The following is a 26,236-nucleotide window of genomic DNA, read 5'->3' as shown; positions in this document are numbered from 1 at the left end:
AAAGGAGAAACAAAAACATTCCCAGGTAAACAAATGCTGAGAGTTCAGCACCATTAAACCTCCCTTACAAAAAAGGTTGAAAGGAGCTCTTCTACCTGAAACAAAAAGGCAGAAGTACACAAAACTTTGAGTTAGGTCATAAACAGACAAAATCAGAAAATTGTGATTCTATATCAGAATAAGTTGTTAAACACTTAGAGCATAAAGGTTAAAGGAGTAAAAAAGCAGTAAAAATAACTAGAGCTGAAAAGGGATAGTTTGAAACAATAAAAACATAAAAGGGAAAGAGGACAAAGAACCCATATAGGCAAATGAAGATGTTATCAGGAGAAAAAGAACTATTTTATCTATGAAATTTTTTACACGAACCTCACGGTAACCACAAAACAAATCTGGGGCAGAGACATGAAACATAAAAAAAGAGGAAACAGAAAAACATCACAGAAAACCACCAAACTAAAATAGCAGACAGAAACTAGGGGGTGGGGGTGGGGAATGGAGATATATAGCAACGAGAAAATAAAAAATAAAATGGCAGTACTAAGTCCTCATTTATCAATAACCACCCTACATGTAAATGGATTGATTTACTAGCCAAAAGACACAAAACAGCTGAATGGTTTAAAAACAAACAAACAAACAAAAAAACAGCTATATGCTGCCTCTGGGATATCTCAGCTGTAAAACAAACATGGGTTCAAAGTGAAGAAGCAGATGCAGAAAAAGCCTTTGACAAAATCCAACACCTATTTCTGATAAAAACCCTTCAGAAAGTGGGCATAGAGGGAACCTACATCAACATAATAAAGACCGCATATGGCAAACCAAGAGCTAACATCATTCTCAATGGTGAAAACCTGAAGAAATTCCCACTGAGATCAGGAACAAGAAAAGGATGTCCGCTCTTGCCACTAATATTCAACATAGTTTAGGAAGTCCTAGCCACAGCAATCAGAGAAGTAAAAGAAATAAAGAGAAGCCAAATTGGAAAGGAAGAAGTAAAACTATCAGGAGTTCCCGTCGTGGCGCAGTGGTTAACAAATCCGACTAGGAACCATGAGGTTGCGGGTTCGGTCCCTGCCCATGCTCAGTGGGTTACGATCCGGCGTTGCCGTGAGCTGTGGTGTAGGTTGCAGACGTGGCTCGGATCCCACGTTGCTGTGGCTCTGGCGTAGGCCGGTGGCTAGAGCTCCGATTCGACCCCTAGCCTGGGAACCTCCATATGCTGCAGGAAGTGGCCCTAGAAAAGGCAAAAAGACAAAAGACAAAAAAAAAGAAGAAGTAAAACTATCAGTATTTGCACATGACATGATACTATACCTAGAGAATCCTAAAGACTCTACCAGAAAACTGTTAGACCTCATCAATGAATTTGGCAACGTCGAAGGATACAAAATTAATACACAGACATCAACTGTATTTCTATATACAAACAATGAAAGATTAGAAAGAGAAATTAGGGAAGCAATCCCATTTACTATCACATCAAAAAGAATAAAATACTTAGGAATAAACCTACCCAGAGAAACAAAAGACCTGTACTCTGAAAACTATAAGTCGTTGATGAAAGAAATCAAAGATTACACAAACAGATGGAAAGATATACCATGTTCTTGGACTGGAACAGTTAATACTATCAAAATGACTATACCATCCAAGGGAATCCTTAGATTCAATGCAATCCCTATCAAATTACCAAGGACATTTTTCACAGAACTCAAACAAAATATTTTAAAATTTGTTTGGAAGCAGAAAAGACCCAGAATAGCCAAAGACATCCTGAAAAAGAAAAATGGAGCTGGAGGAATCAGGCTCCCGGACTTCAGACCATATTACAAAGCTACAGTCATCAAAACTGTATGGTACTGGCACAAAGACAGAAATATAGATTAGTGGAACAGGATAGAAAGCCCAGAATTAAACCCACACACCTACAGTCAACTAATCTATGACAAAGGAGGCAAGAATATACAATGGAGAAAAGACAGCCTGTTCAATAAGTGGTGCTGGGAAAACTGAACAGCCACATGGAAAAGAACAAAATTAGAACACTTCTTAACACCATACACAAAAATAAACTCAAAATGGATTAAAGACCTAGATATAAGACCAGATACTATGAAACTCTTACAGGAAAACACAGGTCAAACACTATCTGACATAAATGACAGCAACATCTTCTCAGATCCACCTCTTAGAGTAATGACAATAAAAACAAAAATAGGGGAGTTCCCATCGTGGTGCACTGGTTAACGAATCCGACTAGGAACCATGAGGTTGCGGTTCGGTCCCTGCCCTTGCTCAGTGGGTTGACGATCCGGCATTGCCGTGAGCGGTGGTGTAGGTTGCAGACGCGGCTCGGATCCCGCGTTGCTGTGGCTCTGGTGTTGGCCAGTGGCTACAGCCTGGGAACCTCCATATGCCTCGGGAGCAGCCCAAAGAAATAGCAAAAAAAAGACAAAAAATTAAAAAAAAATAAATAAACAAATGGGACTTAGTTAAACTTAAAAGTTTCTGCACAGCAAAGGAAACACTAAACAAAACAAAAAGACAATTCACAGACTGGGAGAAAATACTTGCAAATGAGTTGACTGACAGGGGATTAATCTCCAAAATTTATAAATACCTCCTACAGCTCAATACCAAAACAAACAAACAAACAACCCCATTAAAAAATGGGCAGAAGATCTAAACAGACAATTCTCCAAAGACGACATACAGATGGCCAAAAAACACAAGAAAAGATGTATGTTCAACATCACTCATTATTAGAGAAATGCAAATCAAAACCACTATGAAATACCACCTTACACCAGCCAGAACGGTCATCATCAAAAAGTCTACAAACAATAAGTGCTGGAGAGGGTGTGGAGAAAAAGGAACCCTATTACACTGTTGGTAGGAATGTAAATTGGTGCAACTACTGTGGAAAACAGTATGGAGATTCCTCAAGAGACTAAAAATAGAACTACCATTTTATCCAGCAATCCCACTCCTGGGCATCTATCCAGAGAAAACCATGACTCGAAAAGACACATGTACTCCAATGTTCATTGCAGCACTATATACAATAGCCAAGACATGGAAAAAACCTAAATGTCCAACAACAGAGGAGTGGATAAAGAAGTTGTGGTACATATACACAATGGAATATTACTCACCATTAAAAGGAAAAAAATAATGGCATTTACAGCAACATGGATGGACCTAGAAATTATTATGCTAAGTAAAGTCAGTCAGACAATGATACACCAACATCAAATGCTATCACATGTGGAATCTACAAAAAGAACACAATGAACTTATTTGCAGAACAGATACTGACTCAGACTTTGAAAAACTTACAGTTTCCAAATGAGACAGGTTGTGGGGTAGGGGGATGCACTGAGGGTTTGGGATGGAAATTCTATAAAATTTGTGATGATTATTGTACACCTATAAATGTAATAAAATTCATTAAGTAATTTTTTAAAAAGTGAAGAAGTAGAATATGATTTTTTTAAAAGAAACAAATGGCAACTAAATAAAGTGGATGTAGCCATACTCATGTCAGAAAAAATAGACTTCGCACCAAAAATGGCAGCAAGAGACAAAGATGGACATTGCACAATGACAAGATGGATAATTCACCAAGAAGACATAATAGTTATCAATACATATGCACTCAAAATAGGAGCAAAAAGATATATAAAGCAATTATTAACATACCTAGAAGGAGAAATTGACAGAAACACAATAATAGTAGGAGACTTGAATACTTATGTCAATAAATAGATCATCCAAACAGAAAGTCAACGAGGAAATGGCAGCCTTAAATGAAATATCAAACCAGATGAACTAAACAGATTTATATAGAACATTCCATCCAAGTGCAGCAAATTCTTCTCAAGTTAATATGGATCATTCTCAAGGACAGACTATATGTTGGAACACAAAACAAATCTCAATAAACTTAAAGATTAAAGTCATGTCAAGCATTTTCTTGAACCACAATGATATGAAGCTAGAAGTCAACTACAAGAAGAAAGCTAGAAAAGTCACAAATATGTCATGACTAACCTGCTGCTAAACAATTGGGTCAATGAAGAAATCAAAAGAGAAAAAAAAATACCTGAAGACAAATGAAAATGAAAATACAACATACCAAAGTCTTCAGATTCAGCAAAAAGCATACCAAGAGAGAAGTTTATAGCAATAAGGCCTACCTCAAGAAACAAGAAAATTTTCAAATAAACAATGTAACTTTGCACCTACAGGAACTAGAGAAAGAAAAAAATGAAGTTCAAAGTCAAAAGAAAGAAGAAAATAATAAAGACCAGAGTGGAAATAAGTGAAATGAAGACCAAAAAGACAATAGAAAAGAGCGCTGAAACTAAGAGCTGGTTCTTTGAAAATGTAAATAAAACTGACAAACCTTTAACTAGACTAAGAGAAAAAGAAGGTTCAGATAAAATCAGGAATGAAAGAGGAGCAATTACATTGGATACTACAGAAATCAAAGGATTATAACAATACTATACGTGCCCCCAAACTAGACAACCTACAAGAAATGCATGAATTCTTAGATTCATATAACATTCCAAGACTGAATCACAAAGAAATAGAAAATCTGAATAGACAATCACTAGTAAGGAGATGTGAAACTGTAATCAAAAACCTGCCAAAAAACAAAAACCCAGGACCAGACATTTTCTCATGTGAATTCTACCAAACATTCAAGAAAGATTTAATACCTATTCTCAAACTCTTCCAAAAAACTGAAGAGGAAGAAATACTTCCTAACTCACTATACAAGGCCAACATTACGCTGATACCAAACCCAGAAAATACACAGAAAAGAAATTACAGGCCAGTATCTCTGATGAATGTAGATGCAAAAATTCCCAACAAAACATTAGCAACTGAATACAACAGTACATTAAAAGAATCTCACACAATAGCCATGTGGGATTTATCCAGGGATTGAAGATTGGTTCAACACCTGCAAATCAATCAATGTAATATATATACCATATTAACAAAATGAAGCATAAAAGTCACATGATCATCTCAATGCAGAAAAATAATTTGACAAGATTCAATACCCATTTATGATTTTTTTAAAAAACTCAATAAACAGATACAGAAGAAATGTATCTCAACATTATAAAGGCCATATATAACAAAACCATAGTTAACATCCTACTCAATGGTAAAAAATCTGAAAGCTATCCCCCTAAGATCAGAAACAAGAAAAAGATGCCCATACTCACCATTCTTATTCAACACGGTGCTGGAAGCCCTAGCCATAGAAACTAGGCAAGAAAAAGAAATACATCCAAGTTGGAAAGGAAGAAGTGAAACTGTCACTATTTGAAGATGACATGACACTATCCATAGAAAATCTTAAAGAATCCAGAAAAAAAAAAACAGTAACAACAAAAAACCCTGTTAGAAATGATAAATATATCTTGGAGTTCCCATTGTGGTTCAGAGGGTTAAGAAACCAACTAGTATCCACAAGGATGCGGGTTCAATCCCTGGCCTTGCTCAGTGGGTTAAGGGTCCAACGTTGCTGCAAGCTGCGATGTAGGTTTGCAGATGTGGCTTGGATCCAGTGTTGCTATGGCTGTGGTGTAGGCCAGGAACTGCAGCTCTTATTTGACCCCTAGCCTAGGAACTTCCATATTCTGCGGGTGTAGCCCTAAAATAAATAAATAAATAAATTTTACAAGGAACTAATCACAAGTGCTTCCAGATATATTTCTTTACTTCTTTATTACATACTAAGTAAATACATGCTTTCAAATTATTTTGAAGTACTAAATAAATAAATGACAAAGCTGTATCTTCAGTGCTTTAAAACTACTGTTCCTCCTTATCTGCCAAAGCAGCAAAAGAAACAGCTAACTCCAAACTCAAAGCCAGAACTTGGCTAGATCAAAATTATTTTGACGACTCCTGACAAATCAGAGAATTTTACCTGATCAAGCCCTTTCCCAGCTTTCCTAAGATTCTGTAGTTGGTAAACTTCAAGGTTTCTTCCATCATCCTGACAGCACAAATCAATTACAACACAGCCCTGGTCCTCAAAGGCATTGATTTGGTGAAAAGTAACAAAAGGTTTACTGTAGTACATCCCTGGAAGAAGCTGTAGGGGAATATACAAACAATGAAAAAGAGACATTTTATTTTATTTCCTTTAGCGTATAGACCCACAAAGCTCAAATTAAGATTTCTCCCCCTTTAAGTGACAGGTCTGGTAAGTGGAAAAAGTAGAATTTGTAACATAGATACAAATATGCTTTGATTTAAAATCATCTCATCTCATGTTAATCAATGAACTCGGGCTATTTGGTACAGACAGATCAACTGTTATAACTAAAAGTTCTTATGAAGTATGCCCCAATGTTTTGAAGAATAAATAAATCCTAGACTCTTAACTACATAGTTAAATAGAAAATATTTCTTTTAAGAGCTTATGATAAAGTAAGTCTTTGAAAAATGCACTTATTACTAAAATGGGATTTTATTGGTAATTAAATTAGGGTACAGTAAATTTAGGATACTATTTCTTTTCCTTCTTTTTTTCTTTTTTCTTTTTCTTTTTCTGTCTTTTTAGGTCTGCACCTGCAGCATATGGAAGCTCCCAGACTAGGGGTATAATCAGAATGTAGCTGCCAGCCTATACCACAGTCACAGCGATGCTAGCTCCAACCCACATCTTCAACCTATACCACAGCTCATGGCAATGCCAGATCCTTAACCCACTGATCAAGGCCAGGAATCAAACCCGCATCCTCATGGATTGGTTGTTGGATTTGTTACTGCTAAGCCACGATAGGAACTCCCTAAGATACTATTTCTTTAGAGAGGTAAAAAAGAAGGAAAATATAATAATGCTATTAGCAATGTAAAGAAAGATATTTAACTGATGTGCTTCTAACTTTGGTAGGATTATCATATTTACACACCAAGAAGTCATAAAAGTAACTAATAAAAATGTCATTGCAAAAGTTACAGAAGACCTCTGCATGAACAGCACCCCCTTTAGCAAATATTATTGCATGGCAAAATCTGCATGTCATGGGCATGGCCAAAAAAATGAAAAATAAAGGATAAAACCATTTCCTACAGTTTTCTAATATGTAAAATCTACTGTATTAATTGAAATTAGCTAGTCCTACCTATAGAAGAAACTAATATCCTTAAGTCTAACGAAAATAACGCCCAGTGAAGGTAAAAATCAATCATATCAAAATTTGCCTTCATAGCCAATCATTTGCATGATAAATACAGTCAAAATCTCCCACCTGACCAGTGTGCTTATCCACCACATGAAACCGTGTATTATACTGGGGTTCCCAGCTTATTCCATCTGAAAAGGCCTTTCCCCGAATTTTAGAAGTGATGATTTTCCACAGATTCATCTTTACAGGCTGTTCAATGAAGATGATGTAGTTCCTTGTCATTCCTAAAGGTTCAGGCAAACAATAAAATGTTATTTGGCAAACTGGAGTTGTCTGAATGTGACAGTTTTGGGGACTTGTCTAAATGCCAAGACCTCTTACTGCTGACCTAAACCAATGCCAGTCAGAAAGAATTCATCATTTCCCAGCTTTGCTATACATATTTTCTGTTCCTGTATTAAAAAAAGGGAACTGGGAGTTCCCGTCGTGGCGCAGTGGTTAACGAATCCGACTAGGAACCATGAGGTTGTGGGTTCGGTCCCTGCCCTTGCTCAGTGGGTTAACATTCCAGCGCTGCCATGAGCTGTGGTGTAGGTTGCAGACGCGGCTCGGATCCTGCGTTGCTGTGGCTCTGGCGTAGGCTGGCGGCCACAGCTCCGATTCGACCCCTAGCCTGGGAACCTCCATATGCCGCAGGAGCGGCCCAAGAAATAGCAAAAAGACAAAAAAAAAAAAGGGAACTGCTTTAGAATAGCTTGCTTTGAATGCCCTCAACTTACTTTTTGTCTTTTTTTCTTTCTTTCTTTTCAAATTGTTTTGGTTTAGGAACAAAGTAAAGAAGCATTAAAGTGTCATTTATGATCTAGACCTTTACTCCTTAAACCTTTTGCTGTTTGTGCTAGAGCTAAGGATCTAGGAGCAGACTGGCTATCAAAGTTTACAAGGCAGAAGATAAGAATTCTGAAAAAAAATTGAAGCAATCTATATGGAATATGAATTTCCAAAAAATATATAGTCAATAACGTTTCCTGTATCATGATTATTTGTGCTCTTTAAAGTTCCCTAAAATTTTGAATTCTGTCCATTTTTTATGGTCAAATTTATTGATACTTTATTTTTTGGAGTAGTTTTAAGCTTACAAAAAGTCAAGGGGCCAGTACAGAGATTTTCCCATATACTGCCTGTCCCCATCCATGGACAGTCTCCACATTGTCAATTTCCCCCACCAGAGTGGTCCATCTGTTATAAATGAACCTACACTGACACACCATAATCACCCAAAGTCTATGCTTCTACTGTGAAAACACACATAAATGTATTTTTCCCTGTGTATTTAGATATTCAGTGACATACAACATAATACAAAGTAAACCCTCTAGAGAGACTGATTTCTATGAGGAGAAGTTATTCATTGTGTCATCACAGAGAGAGAGGCTGTTTTCCACAGAAAACTGAAATAGAGTCAGTGCTGGGTGACTAAAACCCAGCCTGTTTCTCCCTCACTCGATGTTCTGAGAAGAGACCAATGATTTCTTAAACTGACAACTGTTTCCTAGAGCAATTACTTAAAAGCTTCAAATATAAATTCAATTGAAAAATTAACTGGCATTGTCAATTTTTTTTTTTAGTAAGTGCTTATACTAAAATATCTGTTCAGTCAATTGACTAGGGTAAGAAGTATATAATTAAACAGAATAAACTTAACTGGCATTAAAATGCAACCTTGGGAGTTCCCATCGTGGCTCAGTGATAACGAAACCCAACTAGCATCCATGAGGACATAGGTTCAATCCCTGGCCTCACTCAATGGGTTAAGGATCCAGTATTGCCAGGAGCTGTGGTGTGGGTTGCAAATGCGGTAGGGATCCCACGTTGTTGTGGCTGTGGTGTAGGCTGGCAGCTATAGCTCCAATTTGATCCCTAGCCTGGGAACATCCATATGCCATGGATACGGTATTAAAAAAAAAAAAATGCAACCTTGGTCTTTTCTCACCATACTCTGACAAAATGTGTTAACATAGTATTTGCCAAAACTAGTCCCTCTGCAACAGTGACATCACTTTGCCTTATCTTTGGGCTCACCAAAGCTGTGGTAATAGGAAGGTTTCATCCTCTCTGCAGAAGCAATAGAACATATCACTTGGGCACCATGGATTGTCTCCTCAAGGTCTGCCTTCTCTGGAGGAACCCGTATAACATGATAGCAAGAACCTGGAAAATGGAAAGTCCTGTCTTAACTGTTTCACATACATTTTAAGAGTAAAAGAGAACATCTGCACTTGTGGACTAGGTAAAATCAGGTAAGAGATTTATATAATATGCATGACGCCCATATTTCATAAAGGATTATTTTACAGACTTGTATATAAAAAATATATTAACCTTATAAAAGGCATTAACTAAGGTTTTGAAACATCACACAGAAAGTAATTAAGCAACAGCTTGTTATATTTTAATGCTCACAAATGGTTCCCCTTTAGCTCTCTGAAGGTGAATTCAATCCCGACCTCATAGGAAAAGGTAAGGTAGCAGCCAGGAATACCCTCAAATTTGTTCCTCTCCCCATTCCCCAGTCCCAACAATTATAATCTCCATTTGTACCTATATCCAACTCCTTCCCTTCAGTTTCCTGGATCTCTGAATCCAGGAAACTGGATCACTTTCGGTGCCATCTCATCCTGTCTCAACATTCATTCATGCACCAACAAGGGCTTAATCTCCAAAATATGCAAACAACTCATACAACTCAACAGAAAAAGAAAAAAAAAAAAACAACCCAACTGAAAAATGGGCAGAAGACCTGAACAGACATTTCTCCAGAGAAGACATACAGATGGCCAACAGGCATATGAAAAAATGCTTAACATCGCTAATTATTTGGGAAATGCAAATCAAAACTACAATGAAGTACCACTCACACCAGTCAGAATTGCCATCATTAGTAAGTCTACAAAAAACAAATTCTAGAGAGAGTGTAGAGAAAAGGGAATCCTCCTACACTGTTGGTGGGAATGTAAATTGGTACAACCACTATGGAAAACAGTATGGAGATACCTTAGAAAACTAAATATAGAACTACACATGATTAGAAATCCTACTCCTGGGCATATATCTGGACAAAACTTTCCTTGAAGAAGACACATGTACCGTTATGTTCATTGTAGCACTATTCACAATAGCCAAGACATAGAAACAACCTAAATGTCCATTGGCAGATAAATGGATTAAGAAGATGTGGTACATATACACAATGGAACACTACTCAGCCTTAAAAAAGATCAAAATAATGCGATTTGCAGCAACATGGATGGAACTAGAGACTCTCATACTAAGTGCAGTAAGTCAGAAAGAGAAAGACAAATACCATATAATATCACTTATATCTAGACTCTAATATACACCACAAATTAACCTACCTATAGAAAAGAAACAAATTCATGGACATGGAGAACAGACTTGTGGTTGCCAAGGTGGAAGGAGTGGGATGGACAAGGAGTTTGGGGTTAGTAGATGCAAACTACAGCATTTGGAGTGGATAAGCAATGAAATCCTGCTGTATAGCACAGTGACTATATCTAATCACTTGTGATGAAGCATGAGGGAGGATAATGTGAGAAAAAAAATGTATATATATGTATAACTGGGTCACTCCACCATATAGCAGAAATTGACAGAACATTGTAAATCAACTATAAAAATTTTTTTAAAAAACATTCATTCATGCAATTATACTTCTGACTATTACTTACTATTTCCTCAAGAATCATCTCAGGTACCCACTTCTCAAGTAGCCTTTTCTTATTCTTCCTTACCTCAAGGGCATTTGGTACCCCTCCTCTATGCCCTGATTATTCCCTATGCCGTCATAGTACTTATCTCATTGTACTCTAATTTTCCTTGTTCTTTTCTTTTTCTCTCTTTTTTTTTTTTTTTTTTGCCACATTCACAGCATGCAGAAGTTCTCAGGGTAGGGATCAAAACCACACCACAGCAGAGACCCAAGCTGCTTCAGTGACAATACCTGATCTTTAACCTGCTGCACTAAGACGGGAGTCCTGTACTATAATTTTCTGCTTACTTATCTGCTTCCTAGTGAACTGAGCTCTTCTAGAGAAAGTATTGTGCCTGATTCATCTCTGCATCCTTAGTACCAGACAATGACTTGGCATTTATTAGGTATACTATTAATACTATTGATGGAGTAACTAACAACATATATGTTAAATAATTCAACGAATGAACAAATACTGAGATCATACTGAATTACCTTTCTGATGATAGAAGCGCCAATGTGGGTCCTGAAGAACTTAGGCAACTTACAGAATTTTGCAATCACTAAGATTCTTTTGGAACAAGATAACCACATGGTTCCCTATTCATTTATTTATCAACTACTTATTGAGTGTCAACTATATTCCAGATACTCTCCTAAGACTCCTAAGTACCATATCCTAGACACTTGTATACAGCAGTGTACAACGTAGACAAAAGACTTTTATAAAGCTCAAATTCTAAAAAAAAAAAAATACAGTAAGTAAAAACATAATGAATTAGATAGGAACTATAATGAAAAATAAACCAGGCAGTAGGGATTAGGAGTGAATACAGAAGGATGGGGACTACTGTTTGAAATTTTAATTATGGTAGTCTGGGAAGGCTTCACTGAGATGGTGACAACTGAATAAAGACCTCAAGGAAGTGAGGAAGAGAGTCTTGAGGGTATCTGGGAGGAAGCATTTCAGGGGGAGGGAAGAGCAAACACAAAGATTCTCAGTCAAAAGTAAGTTTGGGAGTTCCCATAGTGGCTCAGTGGTTAACGAATCCAACTAGGAACCATGAGGTTGTGGGTTCGATCCCTGGCCTTGCTCAGTGGGTTAAGGATCCGGCATTACCATGAGCTGTGGTGTAGGTTGAAGACACAGCTCGGATCCCGCATTGTTGTGGCTCGGGTGTAGGCTGGCAGCTACAGCTCCAATTAGACCCCTAGCCTGAGAACCTCCATATGCCACAGGTGTGGCCCTAAAAAATACAAAAAGACCAAAAAAAAAAAAAGTAAGTTTGGAGTGTTCAAATAACAGACATAAAGCCGTGACCATAGTAATCAAAGAGAAAATTCTAGGAGATGAAGTGGGGTGGGTTAAAAGGATAACTGGGGAGGTCTATGTTGCAATATGATTTGCTTTGAGAACCCATTATAAATAAAACATCATGCCTTATACAGTGATGAGGTATAAAAGAAATAAGAAACAAACTCTTATAGTTTCAAGAGTACCATACTGCTGTCTAACTTATTACATATTTTAAATTAGTATCCAAAACTAGTTGGATTAATGTTTACAGTATTCTTGTTATTTTAAAAAGTCTTTTAAAAATATCCGGAAAAGTTAAAACAAATTAAAAGCTTTTTACTTCCAGGGAAATACATTCAATATCCTTTGATAAACCATAATGTAAAAGAATATGAAAAAGGAAAAAATATATATATATATGAGTCATTTTGCTGTACAGCAGAAATTAACACATTATAAATCAACTATATACCTCAATAAAAATTTTTAAAAGCTTTTTACTTACTAAAGGTAGAAATTACTAAATTACTAGCAAGCATTTTATTTGCAAATAAAATCACTAAATTTCCCCCAAACATAGTATTGTAGCTACACATATATTTGAGTTTCTCTTCAAGTTCCCTGTAGCTACACGTATATTTGAGTTTCTATTCAAAAATTCCTCACTGAACCAAATAATCAAATAAGGAAAAAAGAAGTAAATCCAGGTTTAGTTGAGATTATAGGATAAAGAGAATTTGTCTCAGCAATTGGATTAAGTGACTCAATTACTCAACTCACTAAATTTGAACACTACTAGTTAATAAACTGTCCTAACTGCCAGACTTAAAGGCCACTGAGCAAAGCAGACAGACTCCCAGGAAACACCCAAAGGAGGAACAACCTGCCCAATACTGTGGGTCTAACTCTAGGATACTCTTTAGGACTTTGTGTAAACATCAATCAGAGGCAAAATAACAAGCACAGCCTCTGATGATTGATGGCAGGGTTTCTCAAAGACCTATGGGCTACTTGCACCAAAATCACCTGGAGACCTTGTTAAGGCACCAAGATAAGGAGTGAGGGGGTAGATAAAACGCAGATCCTTGGCCCCTTTTTGGGTCTACTGAGCCAGAATCTCTGAAAATGAAGCCCAATGATCTACATTGCTAGGAAGAATTCTAGGTGGTTTATAGGCACTGTAAAGGCTGAGAATCACTGATCTAATGACTATTTATGTTAGAAAAATAATTCAGAATGGTTAAAGAGTATTTCTTATATTATGAACTGGTTACAAAGTTAGTAAATTTATTAAGAAATGGATTTTTTAAATCATCAAAAAAGGATGTACAAAGAAGCTGCTGAGTCATTTTACCCATGTGCAGAAACATCTTACCTAAAAAGATGTTTGCTATTTCTTTTTTTTTTTTCCCACAGCTGCACCTGCAGCATATGGAGTTCCCAAGCCAGGGATCAAGTTGGAGCTGCAGCTTCAGCCTACACTACAGTCACAGCAACACTGGATCCAAGCCACATCTGCAACCTACACTGTAGTTTGCAGCAACACCAAATCCTTAACCCACTAAAAGAGACCAGGGATCGAACCCACATTCTCATGGAGATAATATCGGGTCCTTAACCTCTTGAGCCACAACAGGAATTCCTGATGTTTGCTGTTTCTTATAACAGCTTTGAAGGATACATCCCAATCTGAGATCAGGTACTAAACAAGGGGATGAAATTTCCAGGGTACCCTATCTCTTCTTGAGCCAGTAAAAAACAAACCTGCAGTATTCATTTTCATATTCATATTCACTCACAGGTATAAGTATGAAAGGCAGAGATGAACAAACCACTAAGCCAATTACTCACCAAAGGTATACATTAACCCATTCAAAAGTTAACCTATACGAAAGATTCATAGTTTACAGATAGATAAGCTAAGATAGATAGTCAGAAACATCTAATACTTATACATTCCTTTCTAACAGAGAGATGTGTATTCAGGTATAGGAACATGAATTTGCATGCCATGGGAGAGTCGTCAGTAATCGGTGATAAATTATTGTGAAGATTATCTAACAAAGTAACTAAGAGCAAGCTTTTCTATGTTATTTAGTCTTGCTTCCGAGTCTGGTATTAGACACTTGAAGCTTGCCTAAGAAACATCTTAGATCTTCTCAAAGTTCATGGTCCTCATCTATAAAATGGGCATAATAATAGTGCCTTTCTTAATGCCATTTGTAGCATCATGGATGGACCTGGAGATCATCATACTAAGTCAAACAGAGAAAGACAAACATCATACGATATCGCTTATATGTGAAATCTAAAATACAATATAAATGAACTTATTGGCAAAACAGAAAAAGACTCATGGATATAGAAAACAAACTTATAGTTACCAGGGGGAAAGATGGGGGATAGATAAATTAGGAATTTGAGATTAGCAGATTCAAACAACTGTATGTAAAATAAAATCCTACTATATAGCACAGGAAATTATATTCAATATCTTGCAATAAACCATAATGGAAAAGAATATGAAAAAGAATATATATGTAACTAAATCACTTTGCTATATACCAGCAACTACACAACATTGTATATCAACTATATTTTGATTTTTAAAATAAATAAAAATAAAAATAACTGTACCTTTCTCAGAGCATTGTTATAAGAACTAAATGAGAAAATATATGGGAAAAAATCATTAATACCAGCACATATTAGGTATTTAATAAATGTCAGCTGTCATTATTAGCCATTAGAACCTTCTGGAACAAACTGGTAAGCAGCTGGGGAAGGATGTGGATGACCAGGAAAGAGATGTGGTATAAGTGGTTGCAAATGCAAACTTTAACCTTAACTTAATTCGTAAGTTACTTTGTACCATACTCAAGTTTGAGAAATACATACTGAAAATCCCTACAATGCTTGTGAGCCAAAAAGCACAATGGTACATAAAAATGTGAGTCATGCTGAAAAGATCAAACAGAAAATCAGCTGCTAAGCATATGTGCAAAAAGACCACAGAACTTAATGAAAAATTATATACATATATATATATATTTAAGTTCAGTAATGCTACTTCAGAGATTTCTTTCTGAATCTTTCAAATGAAGTTTAATACGTTAATATCTTGGCCATAATGGATCTAAAGGAAGATATTATTTTTCAAAAGACCTCCATCCCATCTTTACCATGTGACCCAAAGGAGTTCCCCATGTTGTATGCTGTTCCATCTGGGTCATAATGAGGATGTGCAGTTGCTCCATTCACAGCAATAAATTTGCTCCAGTCTACCTGTAAATTTAAGACCATTAGAGACTTAAACACTCCATGGGCAGATCTCTACCTTGATGACAGACATTTGGGACATGTCAAGTATTTTTAACATAAGACATAATAAATAAATTTAAATGTTTTTTAAAAAATGTAAAAATAAAATTAAAAAATAAGACATAAAAACTACAGTTTAGGCCCTAATGTTTCACTTCTGAGAAATCATTATTATTTTTCCTACTAAAGAAAAAGAAATTGGAGTTCCCATTGTGGCTCAGTAGAAACAAACCATCTAGTATCCATGAGGTCACAGGTTCGATCCCTGGTCTTGCTCAGGGGGTTAAGGATCCAGCATTGCCATAAGCTTTGGTGTAGGTCACAGGTACAGCTTGGATCCCACATTGCTGTGGCTGTGGTGTAGGCTGGCAGCTATAGCTCTGATTAGATCCCCAGCCTGGGAACTTCTATATGCCTCAGGTGCGGCCCTAAAAAGACAAAAAAAGAAAAGAAAAAGAAACTAAGACCAAACAACAACAAAACCAAGGGAAAACCGTACTACTACCACCAATTAAAAAAAAAAAAAAACAGACAAAAATGATTATCTAGGAGTTGCCGTTGTGGCTCAGTGGTTAACGAATCCGACTAGGAACCATGAGGTTTCGGGTTCGATCCCTGGCCTTGCTCAGTGGGTCAAGGATCTGGTGTTGCCATGAGCTGTGGTGTAGGTCGCAGACACAGCTCAGATCCTGAGTTGTTGTGGCTCTGGTGTAGGCCAGCGGCTACAGCTTTGATTCGACCCCTAGCCTGGGAAACTCCACATGCCGAGAGTGCGGCTCTCAAAAAGCCAAAAAAAAAAAAAAGATTATCTAGTAAGAACTTGTTTTCTTGCCCAAAATCACGAGATCACAGGGATGTTGAAAAGAATAAGAGTTGAAATTAAAATTCTGCTCCAAAATTTTATTTTATGTTTAATTAGTGTGTTAGGTGAAGGCAGTATGTGCCTAAATAATCTCCAGGCCAATTCTGCCTGTAGCTAGGCAGAACACAAATCTGCCAAAGTAAAACTGTACTATTCTATTTCTCCTTCACTCAAGCCTTCAAATGTTAGGACTAAAGAAGAAGTCAGGAATTATCTTTAAGGAAAACCAACCCCACAGGCCAGTCTAATCAGGATGGAGGATACACAATGATCTGAATCAATGAGTAACTTTGTTTTTGTTTAAGGCTCCAATTTTTTCTTTAGAGATTCACTACTCTAAAAAGTATATTGAATGGCAAGAAATTTTAGAGTCTACTTTATTCATTTTAAACCTATATTTTACCTTTTCTTTTTTTTCCAGGGTTTCAATGTCCACTTTATTCATAAAGTTGGTTTCCGTACTAAGGTAGTAATCACCCTTGTACTGCACATAGTTGACATTGGTGTTGTCCGTCATTGCTGAAAACAAACCCCAGAGTTATTTCAGCCCCACAACTTACTGTTGCAGCCCCTAAGCACTCAGAGGGAGAGAGCAGTTTAATCATCCTCTCATACCCAAAATACACATATTTCAAAATGTACATTTATATAGACTGTCATATATCATAATAATTTAAAGAACCATCACTATCACCTGCAAATTCTAGGCATGTTAGAAGAGGTTGTTTACCAGGCAGCTCAAATTTTGACATGAAGCGTTCAAAAATATTCTTGCATGGATCGGGGAGAGCCAGTGTGCCAAATTCCGAGACCACAATTCGATCATGAACGCTGTTGGCCTTATACGTATCACTCTGTAGAAACTTGCTCCTATACATGACTGTACCCTTCTCTATCTTAAACTGGTGAAGTAGAGCCATTCCATCAAACCAGTGATTGTACCTTCAAACAGGAGTAAAAATAGAAAAACACATATTAGTAAGAATAACATGAGGGTAGGAGTTCCCATGGTGGCTCAGCAAGTTAAGAACTACTAGCATCCATGAGGATGTAAGTTCAATCCCTGGCCTTGCTCAATGTGCTAAGGATCCAGCATTGCCACAAGCTGCAGCATAAGTCTCAGATGCAGCTTGGGTTCTTCTCTGATTCAACCCCTAGCCTGGGAACTTCCATATGCTACACATGTGCCCCTAAAAATCAAAAAAAAAAAAAATGGGGGCAAAATGAGATATATCAAATACAGAGATAAGGAAATGGGATGGGCTACCAGCCCAACCTGATTAGTCAAAGAACTTGAAATTAAGGGATGACAGCTTTTAAGAATGATGGACTACAACAGTGAAGGAGCAACTTACATTCTTTGGAACCTCACCCCTTATCAAAAAAGCTCACTCTCCCAAAGCAACAGAAATAAAAACAAAAATAAACCAATGGGACCTAGTCAAACTGACAAGCTTTTGCACAGCAAAGGAAACCATAAAAAAAAAAAAAAAAGACAACCTACAGAATGGGAGAAAATACTTTCAAATGTTTACGCAACTGACAAGGGCTTAAGCTCTAAAATATGCAAACAACTTATACAACTCAACAGCAAAAAAAAACCAACAACCCAATTGAAAAATGGGCAGAAGACCTGAACAGGCATTTCTCCAAAGAAGATATACAGATGGCCAAGAATCATGTGAAAAAATGCTTAATATCACTGATTATTGGAGAAATGCAAACCAAAACTACTATGAGGTAACACCTCACACCAGTCAGAATGGTCATCATTAATAAGTCCACAAATAACAAATGCTGGAAAGGGTGTGGAGAAAAGGGAAGCCTCATACACTGTTGGTGGGAATGTAAACTGGTACAACCACTATGGAAAACAGTATGGAGATACCTTAGAAAATTAAATATAGAACTACCATATGACCCAGCAATCCCACTCTTGGGCATATATCTGGACAAAACTTTCCTTGAAAAAGACGCATGCACCCATATGTTCATTGCAGCACTATTCACAATAGCCAAGACATAGAAACAACCTAAATGTCCGTTGGCAGATGAATGGATTAAGAAGATGTGGTACATATACACAATGGAAGACTACTCAGCCTTAAAAAGATCAAAATAATGTCATTTGCAGCAACATGGATGGAACTAGAGACTCTCATACTAAGTGAAATAAGCCAGAAAAAGACAAATACCATATGATAACCCTTATATCTGGAATCTAGTACATGGCGCAAATAAACCTTTTCACAGAAAAGAAACTCATGGACATGGAGAACAGACTTGTGGTTGCCAAGGGGGAGGGGGAAGGACTGGGAAGGATTGGGAATTTGGGGTTAATTGATGCAAACTGTTGCCTTTGGAAGGGGTAAACAATGAGATCCTGCTGTATAGCACTGGGAACTATATTTAGCCACTTATGCTGGAGCATGGTAATGTGAGAAAAAAGAATGTATACATGGGGAGTTCCCGTCATGGCACAGCAGAAATGAATCCGACTAGGAACCATGAGGTTGCCGGTTCAATCCCTGGCCTTGCTCAGTGGGTTAAGGATCTGGCATTACCGTGGGCTGTGGTGTAGGTCGCAGATGTGGCTTGGATCTGGCATTGCTGTGGCTGTGGCGTAGGCCAGCAGCTACAGCTCTGATTAGACCCCTAGCCTGGGAACCTCCATATGCTGCAGGTGTGGCCCTAAAAAAAAAAGAATGTGTATGTGTGGCTGGGTCCCCTTGCTGTACAGTAGAAAATTGACAGAACACTGTAAACCAGCTATAATGGAAAAAAATAAATAAAACATAAAAAAAGAAAAAAAAAGACTAAATACTTGGAAATGACCTTGACAAGAAGCATGCAAACTTTCAAACTCTCCTGAAAGAGACAGTTAAATGGAAAGATCCTCTGTTCTTGAATAGGATGATTCAGCATCACAAAGATGTTAGTTCTCCCCAGGGTAATTTTAAATTTAATAAAATAATAATAAAAATTTCAGTTTTTAAAGGAAGTTAGACAAATTAATACTTAAGTTCATATGGAAAAATAAATGTGCAAAAATAGTCAAGAAAACACTAAAAAAATATTCTCAGTGAGGGGCAGGGACTAGCCCTATCAGATGTTAAAATATGCTATAAAGCTTCTATAATTAAAACATTGTGGTATTGATGCATAAATTGACAAATGATATAGAATAGATGAGAAACAGACCCAGGAACTTATGGAAATTTAGTTTATGATAAAGATGGCATCTCAAATCACTGGGTAAAAAGAGGGCCTTTTTATTTGTTTTATTTTAATTATTATTATTATTTTTTGTCTTTTTAGGGCCGTGCCTGCGGCATATAGAAGTTCCTAGGCTAGGGGTTGAATCAGAGCTACATCTGCTTGATTATGCCACAGCCAAAGCAATGCAGGATCCAAGACACATCTGCAACCTATACCGCAAGTCTCTGCAAGGCCAGATCCTTAATCCCTTAACCCACTGAGCGAGGATTCAAACCTGCATCTTTATGGATACTAGTTTTCCCCACTCAGCCACAGTGGGAACTCCAAAAGGGCCTTTTTAAAAAAACCTTATTTCCCGTGGTTTAAAAAAAAATTCTGGTAAAAAACCATAACATTTACCATATTAACTTTTTTTTTTTAATAGCCACACCCAAATATGGAAATTTCAGGCCTAGGGGTCAAATGAGAGTTGCAGCTTTGGTCTGCAGCACAGCCACTAAAACACTGGATCTGAGCTGCATCTGTAACATATATATGTTACATATGCCGCAGGCACGGCCCTAAAAAGACAAAAAAATAATAATAATAATTAAAATAAAACAAATAAAAAGGCCCTCTTTTTACCCAGTGATTTGAGATGCCATCTTTATCATAAACTAAATTTCCATAAGTTCCTGGGTCTGTTTCTCATCTATTCTATATCATTTGTCAATTTATGCATCAATACCACAATGTTTTAATTATAGAAGCTTTATAGCATATTTTAACATCTGATAGGGCTAGTCCCTGCCCCTCACTGAGAATATTTTTTTAGTGTTTTCTTGACTATTTTTGCACATTTATTTTTCCATATGAACTTAAGTATTAATTTGTCTAACTTCCTTTAAAAACTGAAATTTTTATTATTATTTTATTAAATTTAAAATTACCCTGGGGAGAACTAACATCTTTGTGATGCTGAATCATCCTATTCAAGAACAGAGGATCTTTCCATTTAACTGTCTCTTTCAGGAGAGTTTGAAAGTTTGCATGCTTCTTGTCAAGGTCATTTCCAAGTATTTAGTCTTTTTTTTTCTTTTTTTATGTTTTATTTATTTTTTTCCATTATAGCTGGTTTACAGTGTTCTGTCAATTTTCTACTGTACAGCAAGGGGACCCAGCCACACATACACATTCTTTTTTTTTTAGGGCCACACCTGCAGCATATGGAGGTTCCCAGGCTAGGGGTCTAATCAGAGCTGTAGCTGCTGGCCTACGCCACAGCCACAGCAATGCCAGATCCAAGCCACATCTGCGACCTACACCACAGCCCACGGTAATGCCAGATCCTTAACCCACTGAGCAAGGCCAGGGATTGAACCGGCAACCTCATGGTTCCTAGTTGGATTCATTTCTGCTGCGCAAGGACGGGAACTCCCCATGTATACATTCTTTTTTCTCACATTACCATGCTCCAGCATAAGTGGCTAAATATAGTTCCCAGTGCTATACAGCAGGATCTCATTGTTTACCCCTTCCAAAGGCAACAGTTTGCATCAATTAACCCCAAATTCCCAATCCTTCCCAGTCCTTCCCCCTCCCCCTTGGCAACCACAAGTCTGTTCTCCATGTCCATGAGTTTCTTTTCTGTGAAAAGGTTTATTTGCGCCATGTACTAGATTCCAGATATAAGGGTTATCATATGGTATTTGTCTTTTTCTGGCTTATTTCACTTAGTATGAGAGTCTCTAGTTCCATCCATGTTGCTGCAAATGACATTATTTTGATCTTTTTAAGGCTGAGTAGTCTTCCATTGTGTATATGTACCACATCTTCTTAATCCATTCATCTGCCAACGGACATTTAGGTTGTTTCTATGTCTTGGCTATTGTGAATAGTGCTGCAATGAACATATGGGTGCATGCGTCTTTTTCAAGGAAAGTTTTGTCCAGATATATGCCCAAGAGTGGGATTGCTGGGTCATATGGTAGTCTATAATCTTTTTTGTTGCTATTGTAAATGAGAGGGGTTTTTTCTACCATTATTTCCTTTAACTGGTTGTTGTTTGTGTATATGAAGGCCACTGATTTTAGTATGTTAATTTTACATCCTGTTACCTCCTCACCTTTTAATTATTTGTGTTATTTTGTTTATTTCCCTATGGTTTTCCAAGTTTACTATGATATAATCAGCATTACTTTAATAATCCTTGTGCCTCTAATTAATTTCTTTAGTCTAATTGTACTGGTTACACCTTGTAAAACAGTAGTAGAAACAAGTAGCCATCCATCCCTTATTCCTGCTTTAGAAAAAATAATTGTAGTATTACTGATTTTAGGACGAAGATTAAAATACATTTATATATGGTGTGTGGATATGTGTATATACACACATATATATACCTACATATATAAACATATGTATATACAAAAACATGTGTGTATACACACACACACACACACACACACACACACACATATATATATATATATATATATATATATATATACAAAATCATGTTAAGAAACTATTTCTCAAGTCCATTTTCCTGAGTATTTTTATGAGGAATGGCTGTTAAATTTTGACAAAAGTTTTGTTACCATTTATGGAGAAAATCAATTATGATTATGATTACTTTTCCTGAGATCTATTCATATGGTACATGACATTAGTGGATTTCCAAATAAGAGTAATGAACCTACCTTGCATTCTTGGAATAAATCCTATATGATCTTAGTGAATTATATATATATGTGGGTATGTATTAATTAATTTATTTATTTATTTATTTTACAGCTGCATTCATGGCATATAGAATTCTGGAGCCAGGGACTGAATTTGAGCTATAGCTGCAACCTATGCCACAGCTGCAGCAGTGCCAGATACTTTAATCTACTGCACTGGGCTGGGAATCCAACTCATGCCTCTGCAGCTACCTGAACCACTACAGCTAGGTTCTTAACCCACTGCACCACAGCAGCAACTCCTATTATATTTTTAAGGTAGTTGAACTCTGTTTGTTAATGAAATGTTTATTAGTATTATATTAGTACAATATATTTGGTACTTTTTCATAGATATTCATAAATAATATGAATATCCATTTTCTTTTTTGTAACAACTTTATCATATATAGATATCAGTATTATACTTGCCTCATAAAAAGAATTGGGAAATTTGCTTTCATTCCCGATCCTCTGATTGAAAGCACTGGAACTATCTGATATTCAAAGGTTTAGTAGAATTTCCCTGGGAAGTAATCTGTGCCTGGTGCTTTTTTCCCCCCTGTTTTTGGCTGCCCCACAGCACATGGTCCAGGGATCAGATCCAAGCCACAGTTTCAACCTACACCACAGGTGCAGCAACATCAGACCCTTTAACTCACTGTGCAGGGCTGGGGATCGAACCTGTGTCCTGGTGCTGCAGAGATACTGCCAATAACCCTTGCCCCACAGTGGGAACTTCCCCAGTGTTTTTTTTAAGAGGTAATTTCTCAGTAAGTTTCTTGTTTTCCTCTAGAGAAATTGGTTGTTTAAACTTTCTACCTCTATCAATTTGGTAATCTGTATTTCCCCAGGAAATGATCCATTTCCTTGAGGTTTTCAAATGTATTTGCATAGAGGCCCACAAAGTCTGTTGTAATTTTAGATCTATTTCAATGGCTTCTTTCTTACTGTCATTTCTTATTTTGCATATTTATGCTTTCTCTCTTTTTTCTTCTTGATAACATTAGCTGGTGGTTTCTTACTCTAGTTTGGTGATTTTTTTCAAAAAAATATTAAAAACAAAAGTATTCTAAAAACAATAGAATATCATTGCTATCCCAGTCTAAATTCCACTAAGACGATGGAACATAGAGACAACAATACCCTAAGTGTAAACTCAGAAGATCAGTTTCCTCACTTAAGATATTTCATATTCTTTTCTATCCTTCTTATTTTTCTTTATCACCCCACATTGTTGACTCACACTGAGCTGTTAAGTAAAACCCCTAATTTTTATCACAGTCTACTGTTAAGCCAATCTCTTCCATCTTCATTCCTCTACGCTGGTTTTCTTGATTCATATTCACCTTTAATAAATTTCAACGTGGAGTTCCCATCATGGTGCAGCAGAAACAAATCTGACTATGAACCATGAGGTTGTGGTTCAATCCCTGGCCTTGCTCAGAGGGTTAAGGATCCAGCATTGCCATGAGCTGTGGTATAGGCTGCAGACGTGGTTCGGATCTGGCATTGCTGTGGCTGTGGCATAGGCCAGCAGCAACAGCTCCGATTAGACCCCTGGCCTGAGAACCTCCATATGCCACAGGTGCAGCCCTAAAAAAAAGACAGAAAGACAAAAAATAAATAAATAAATTTCAACGTGTTAGATTCCATCTTACAAGATCTTTCTACACTCTGTCATTCCATACATTCATTTATTCAAATCAACCAACATTTCTGGAGTCCCTACTATCTGCCAAGCATGTGTCCAGCCCAACAATTATAGGCATATAAATAACTATAATACAAAGTGATTACCACAACTACGGAGAAGTATTAAGAAAAAAAAAACACAAGTTATGCACAGAAGGAGCAAGAGGAAGAAGGATATGGACATCAGGGAAGTGTCAAGAGGGAAAAAAGATGTTTGTATGATTCTTTAAGGATGCTTGTCAGCTGGAGAAGAGAAAAGGGCATCCTGGGGCGAGGTGATTAAAAAAAAAAAAAAAAAAGGAAGAGCCTAAATGAATATGGTATCTTGGAGGACTAGCTAGTCAACAAATTAGTGTGTGGGCAGAGCAGTCGGCAGCAGGCAGTGAGGATGGAGAAATAAAATAGGTCAGCACAAGAACTACCAGAACTTAAACTTAAGTCTTAAAGAAATTCAACAGAAAAGCATGGAGTTTTGAAACAGGAGAGTGAAACTGGGAGACCTGTATTGTAGAAAGACACAGAGTAGGATATGGGGCAGAAATAGGAGCATCCAGACAGTAATTCAAGTGGCTGATGGGCACCTAAACTGAAGCAGTACAGTTAGAAAAGGACAAGTTGCAGAAATAACTCGGAAGACTGGTAGGAGGTAGGCAGTGACAAAAAGAGAGTCCTGAAAGTCACCCCTGAAGGGATGGTGATGCTTTAAATGAGACCGAGAAAACATGAACAGCAAGCACTGAGGAAAAGCAAACAGTTCGGTTCTAAACAAGAATCTGAGCCATTTGCAAAACATCACGGTAGAGATGTTCTGTAGCCAGTTAGCAAAACACAGGTCCAGAGCACACGAGATGGGTGTGAGATGGGAGACAGATGCTTGAGAGCATCTGTGTGTGACAGGCATAGTCACAGGTGCAAATAAGACCGTCTACTAAGCACTTACTACATGCCAGGTATATGGTAGGCATTTCACCACATCTTCTCATAGACATACAGACAGATACAGATACTGTGTGTGCATGTGTTCAAACCCTTGAACATGGGCTTGAACTGTGTGCCTCCACTTACACCCAGATATTTTTCAATGGTAAATCTCATAGTACTACACCATCTGCAGCTAGTTGATGCAGAACCCTGGGGACAGAGGGCCAACTATAAGTCTTGTAGTTTTTCCACTATACAGAAGGTTGGCACCCCTAACCCCCGTGTTATTCATATATAAGTATAGCTATTCCCCTCCCCTACATTGATTAGCGGTGTGGAACTACTATTCTCATATTATAGATGTGAAAGCCAAGGTTCAGAGCAACAGGCAGCCTGGCGTCACACAGCCAGTCAGTGGCAGAACAAGGATCTCAGCTCTGTGCTGACTCCAAATCCTGGGATCTACAACATCCCCAAAAGTAAGGTGAGCTATAAGAAGTTATTTGGCAGAGTTCCTGTTGTGGCTCAGCGGTAACAAAGCCGACTAGTATCCATGAGGATGCAGGTTTGATCCCAGGCCTCGATCAGTGGGTTAGGGATCCGGCATTGCCGTGAGCTGTCGTGTAGTTCCCAGACGCAGCTCCGATCCCGAGTTGCTGTGGCTGTGGCTGGCAGCTACACCTCCGATTTGACTTCTAGCCTCAGAACTTCCATATGCCTTGGGCGCAGCCCTAAAAAGACAGGCAGGCAGGCAGGCGGAAGGAAGGAAGGAAGGAAAGAAAGAAAGGGAAGTTATTTGGCGGGAAAGGGAGTCGGGAGAGGGGGCAGTGAAGGGAAAGAAGAGAATGAAAATGCACTGAGTGCCAATCCTTGTCAGCCACTGAATGAAGCCCTTTATGGCCATTATCTCCTTTAAGCCTCATACCCAGTCATTAAAATCAACATCTTGAGCCCCATCTTTCACATGGGAAGCCTTGCTCGAGATCACATCACTAATAAGTGGAAAAAATGGAATCTGAACCCACTCCATCTTCCTCCAAGGAACGCATTATTTCTACTACACCAAAGAAAGCATACAACGACACAGAAAAGGAAGGAAAACTCAGGGAAGGGGCCAGGGCACATCAACATTAAAGGGACACGTGAAGTGAGCAAGAAAAAATTATTTTAGAACATGCAATCAGAGGGACAGAAGAGGAGCCGAGGAAGTGTTGTGTGGGAATCCACAGACCAGAGAGTGTTAAGGCAGGTGCTCAAGAAGGTCAAATGCTGAGGAGA

The 26,236-nt window shown here is 37.6% G+C and overlaps 1 protein-coding gene across 2 annotated transcripts in view; it reads right to left on the bottom strand.

Moving 5' to 3' along the window:
- BCO2 (beta-carotene oxygenase 2) overlaps positions 1-26,236 on the bottom strand; it is a 43,996-nt gene that overhangs the window by 7,930 nt on the left and 9,830 nt on the right. Inside the window, exons 3-8 of one of the 2 annotated variants that reach the window (XM_047752634.1) lie at positions 17,116-17,363; positions 16,825-16,940; positions 15,421-15,523; positions 9,252-9,380; positions 7,293-7,453; positions 5,963-6,130 (exon numbers count right to left, since the gene is read on the bottom strand). In XM_047752634.1, the coding sequence (XP_047608590.1) occupies positions 5,963-6,130; positions 7,293-7,453; positions 9,252-9,380; positions 15,421-15,523; positions 16,825-16,940; positions 17,116-17,363 (925 nt within the window). The remainder of the gene's footprint in view (positions 1-5,962; positions 6,131-7,292; positions 7,454-9,251; positions 9,381-15,420; positions 15,524-16,824; positions 16,941-17,115; positions 17,364-26,236) is intronic. The other variant, XM_047752635.1, reaches the window with a different exon arrangement.

Source organism: Phacochoerus africanus, chromosome 11 (genome assembly GCF_016906955.1).
Source record: "Phacochoerus africanus isolate WHEZ1 chromosome 11, ROS_Pafr_v1, whole genome shotgun sequence".
Lineage (NCBI taxonomy): Eukaryota > Metazoa > Chordata > Mammalia > Artiodactyla > Suidae > Phacochoerus > Phacochoerus africanus.
Note: the sequence above shows the minus strand (reverse complement) of the source record. Positions and strands in the feature narration are given on the sequence as shown.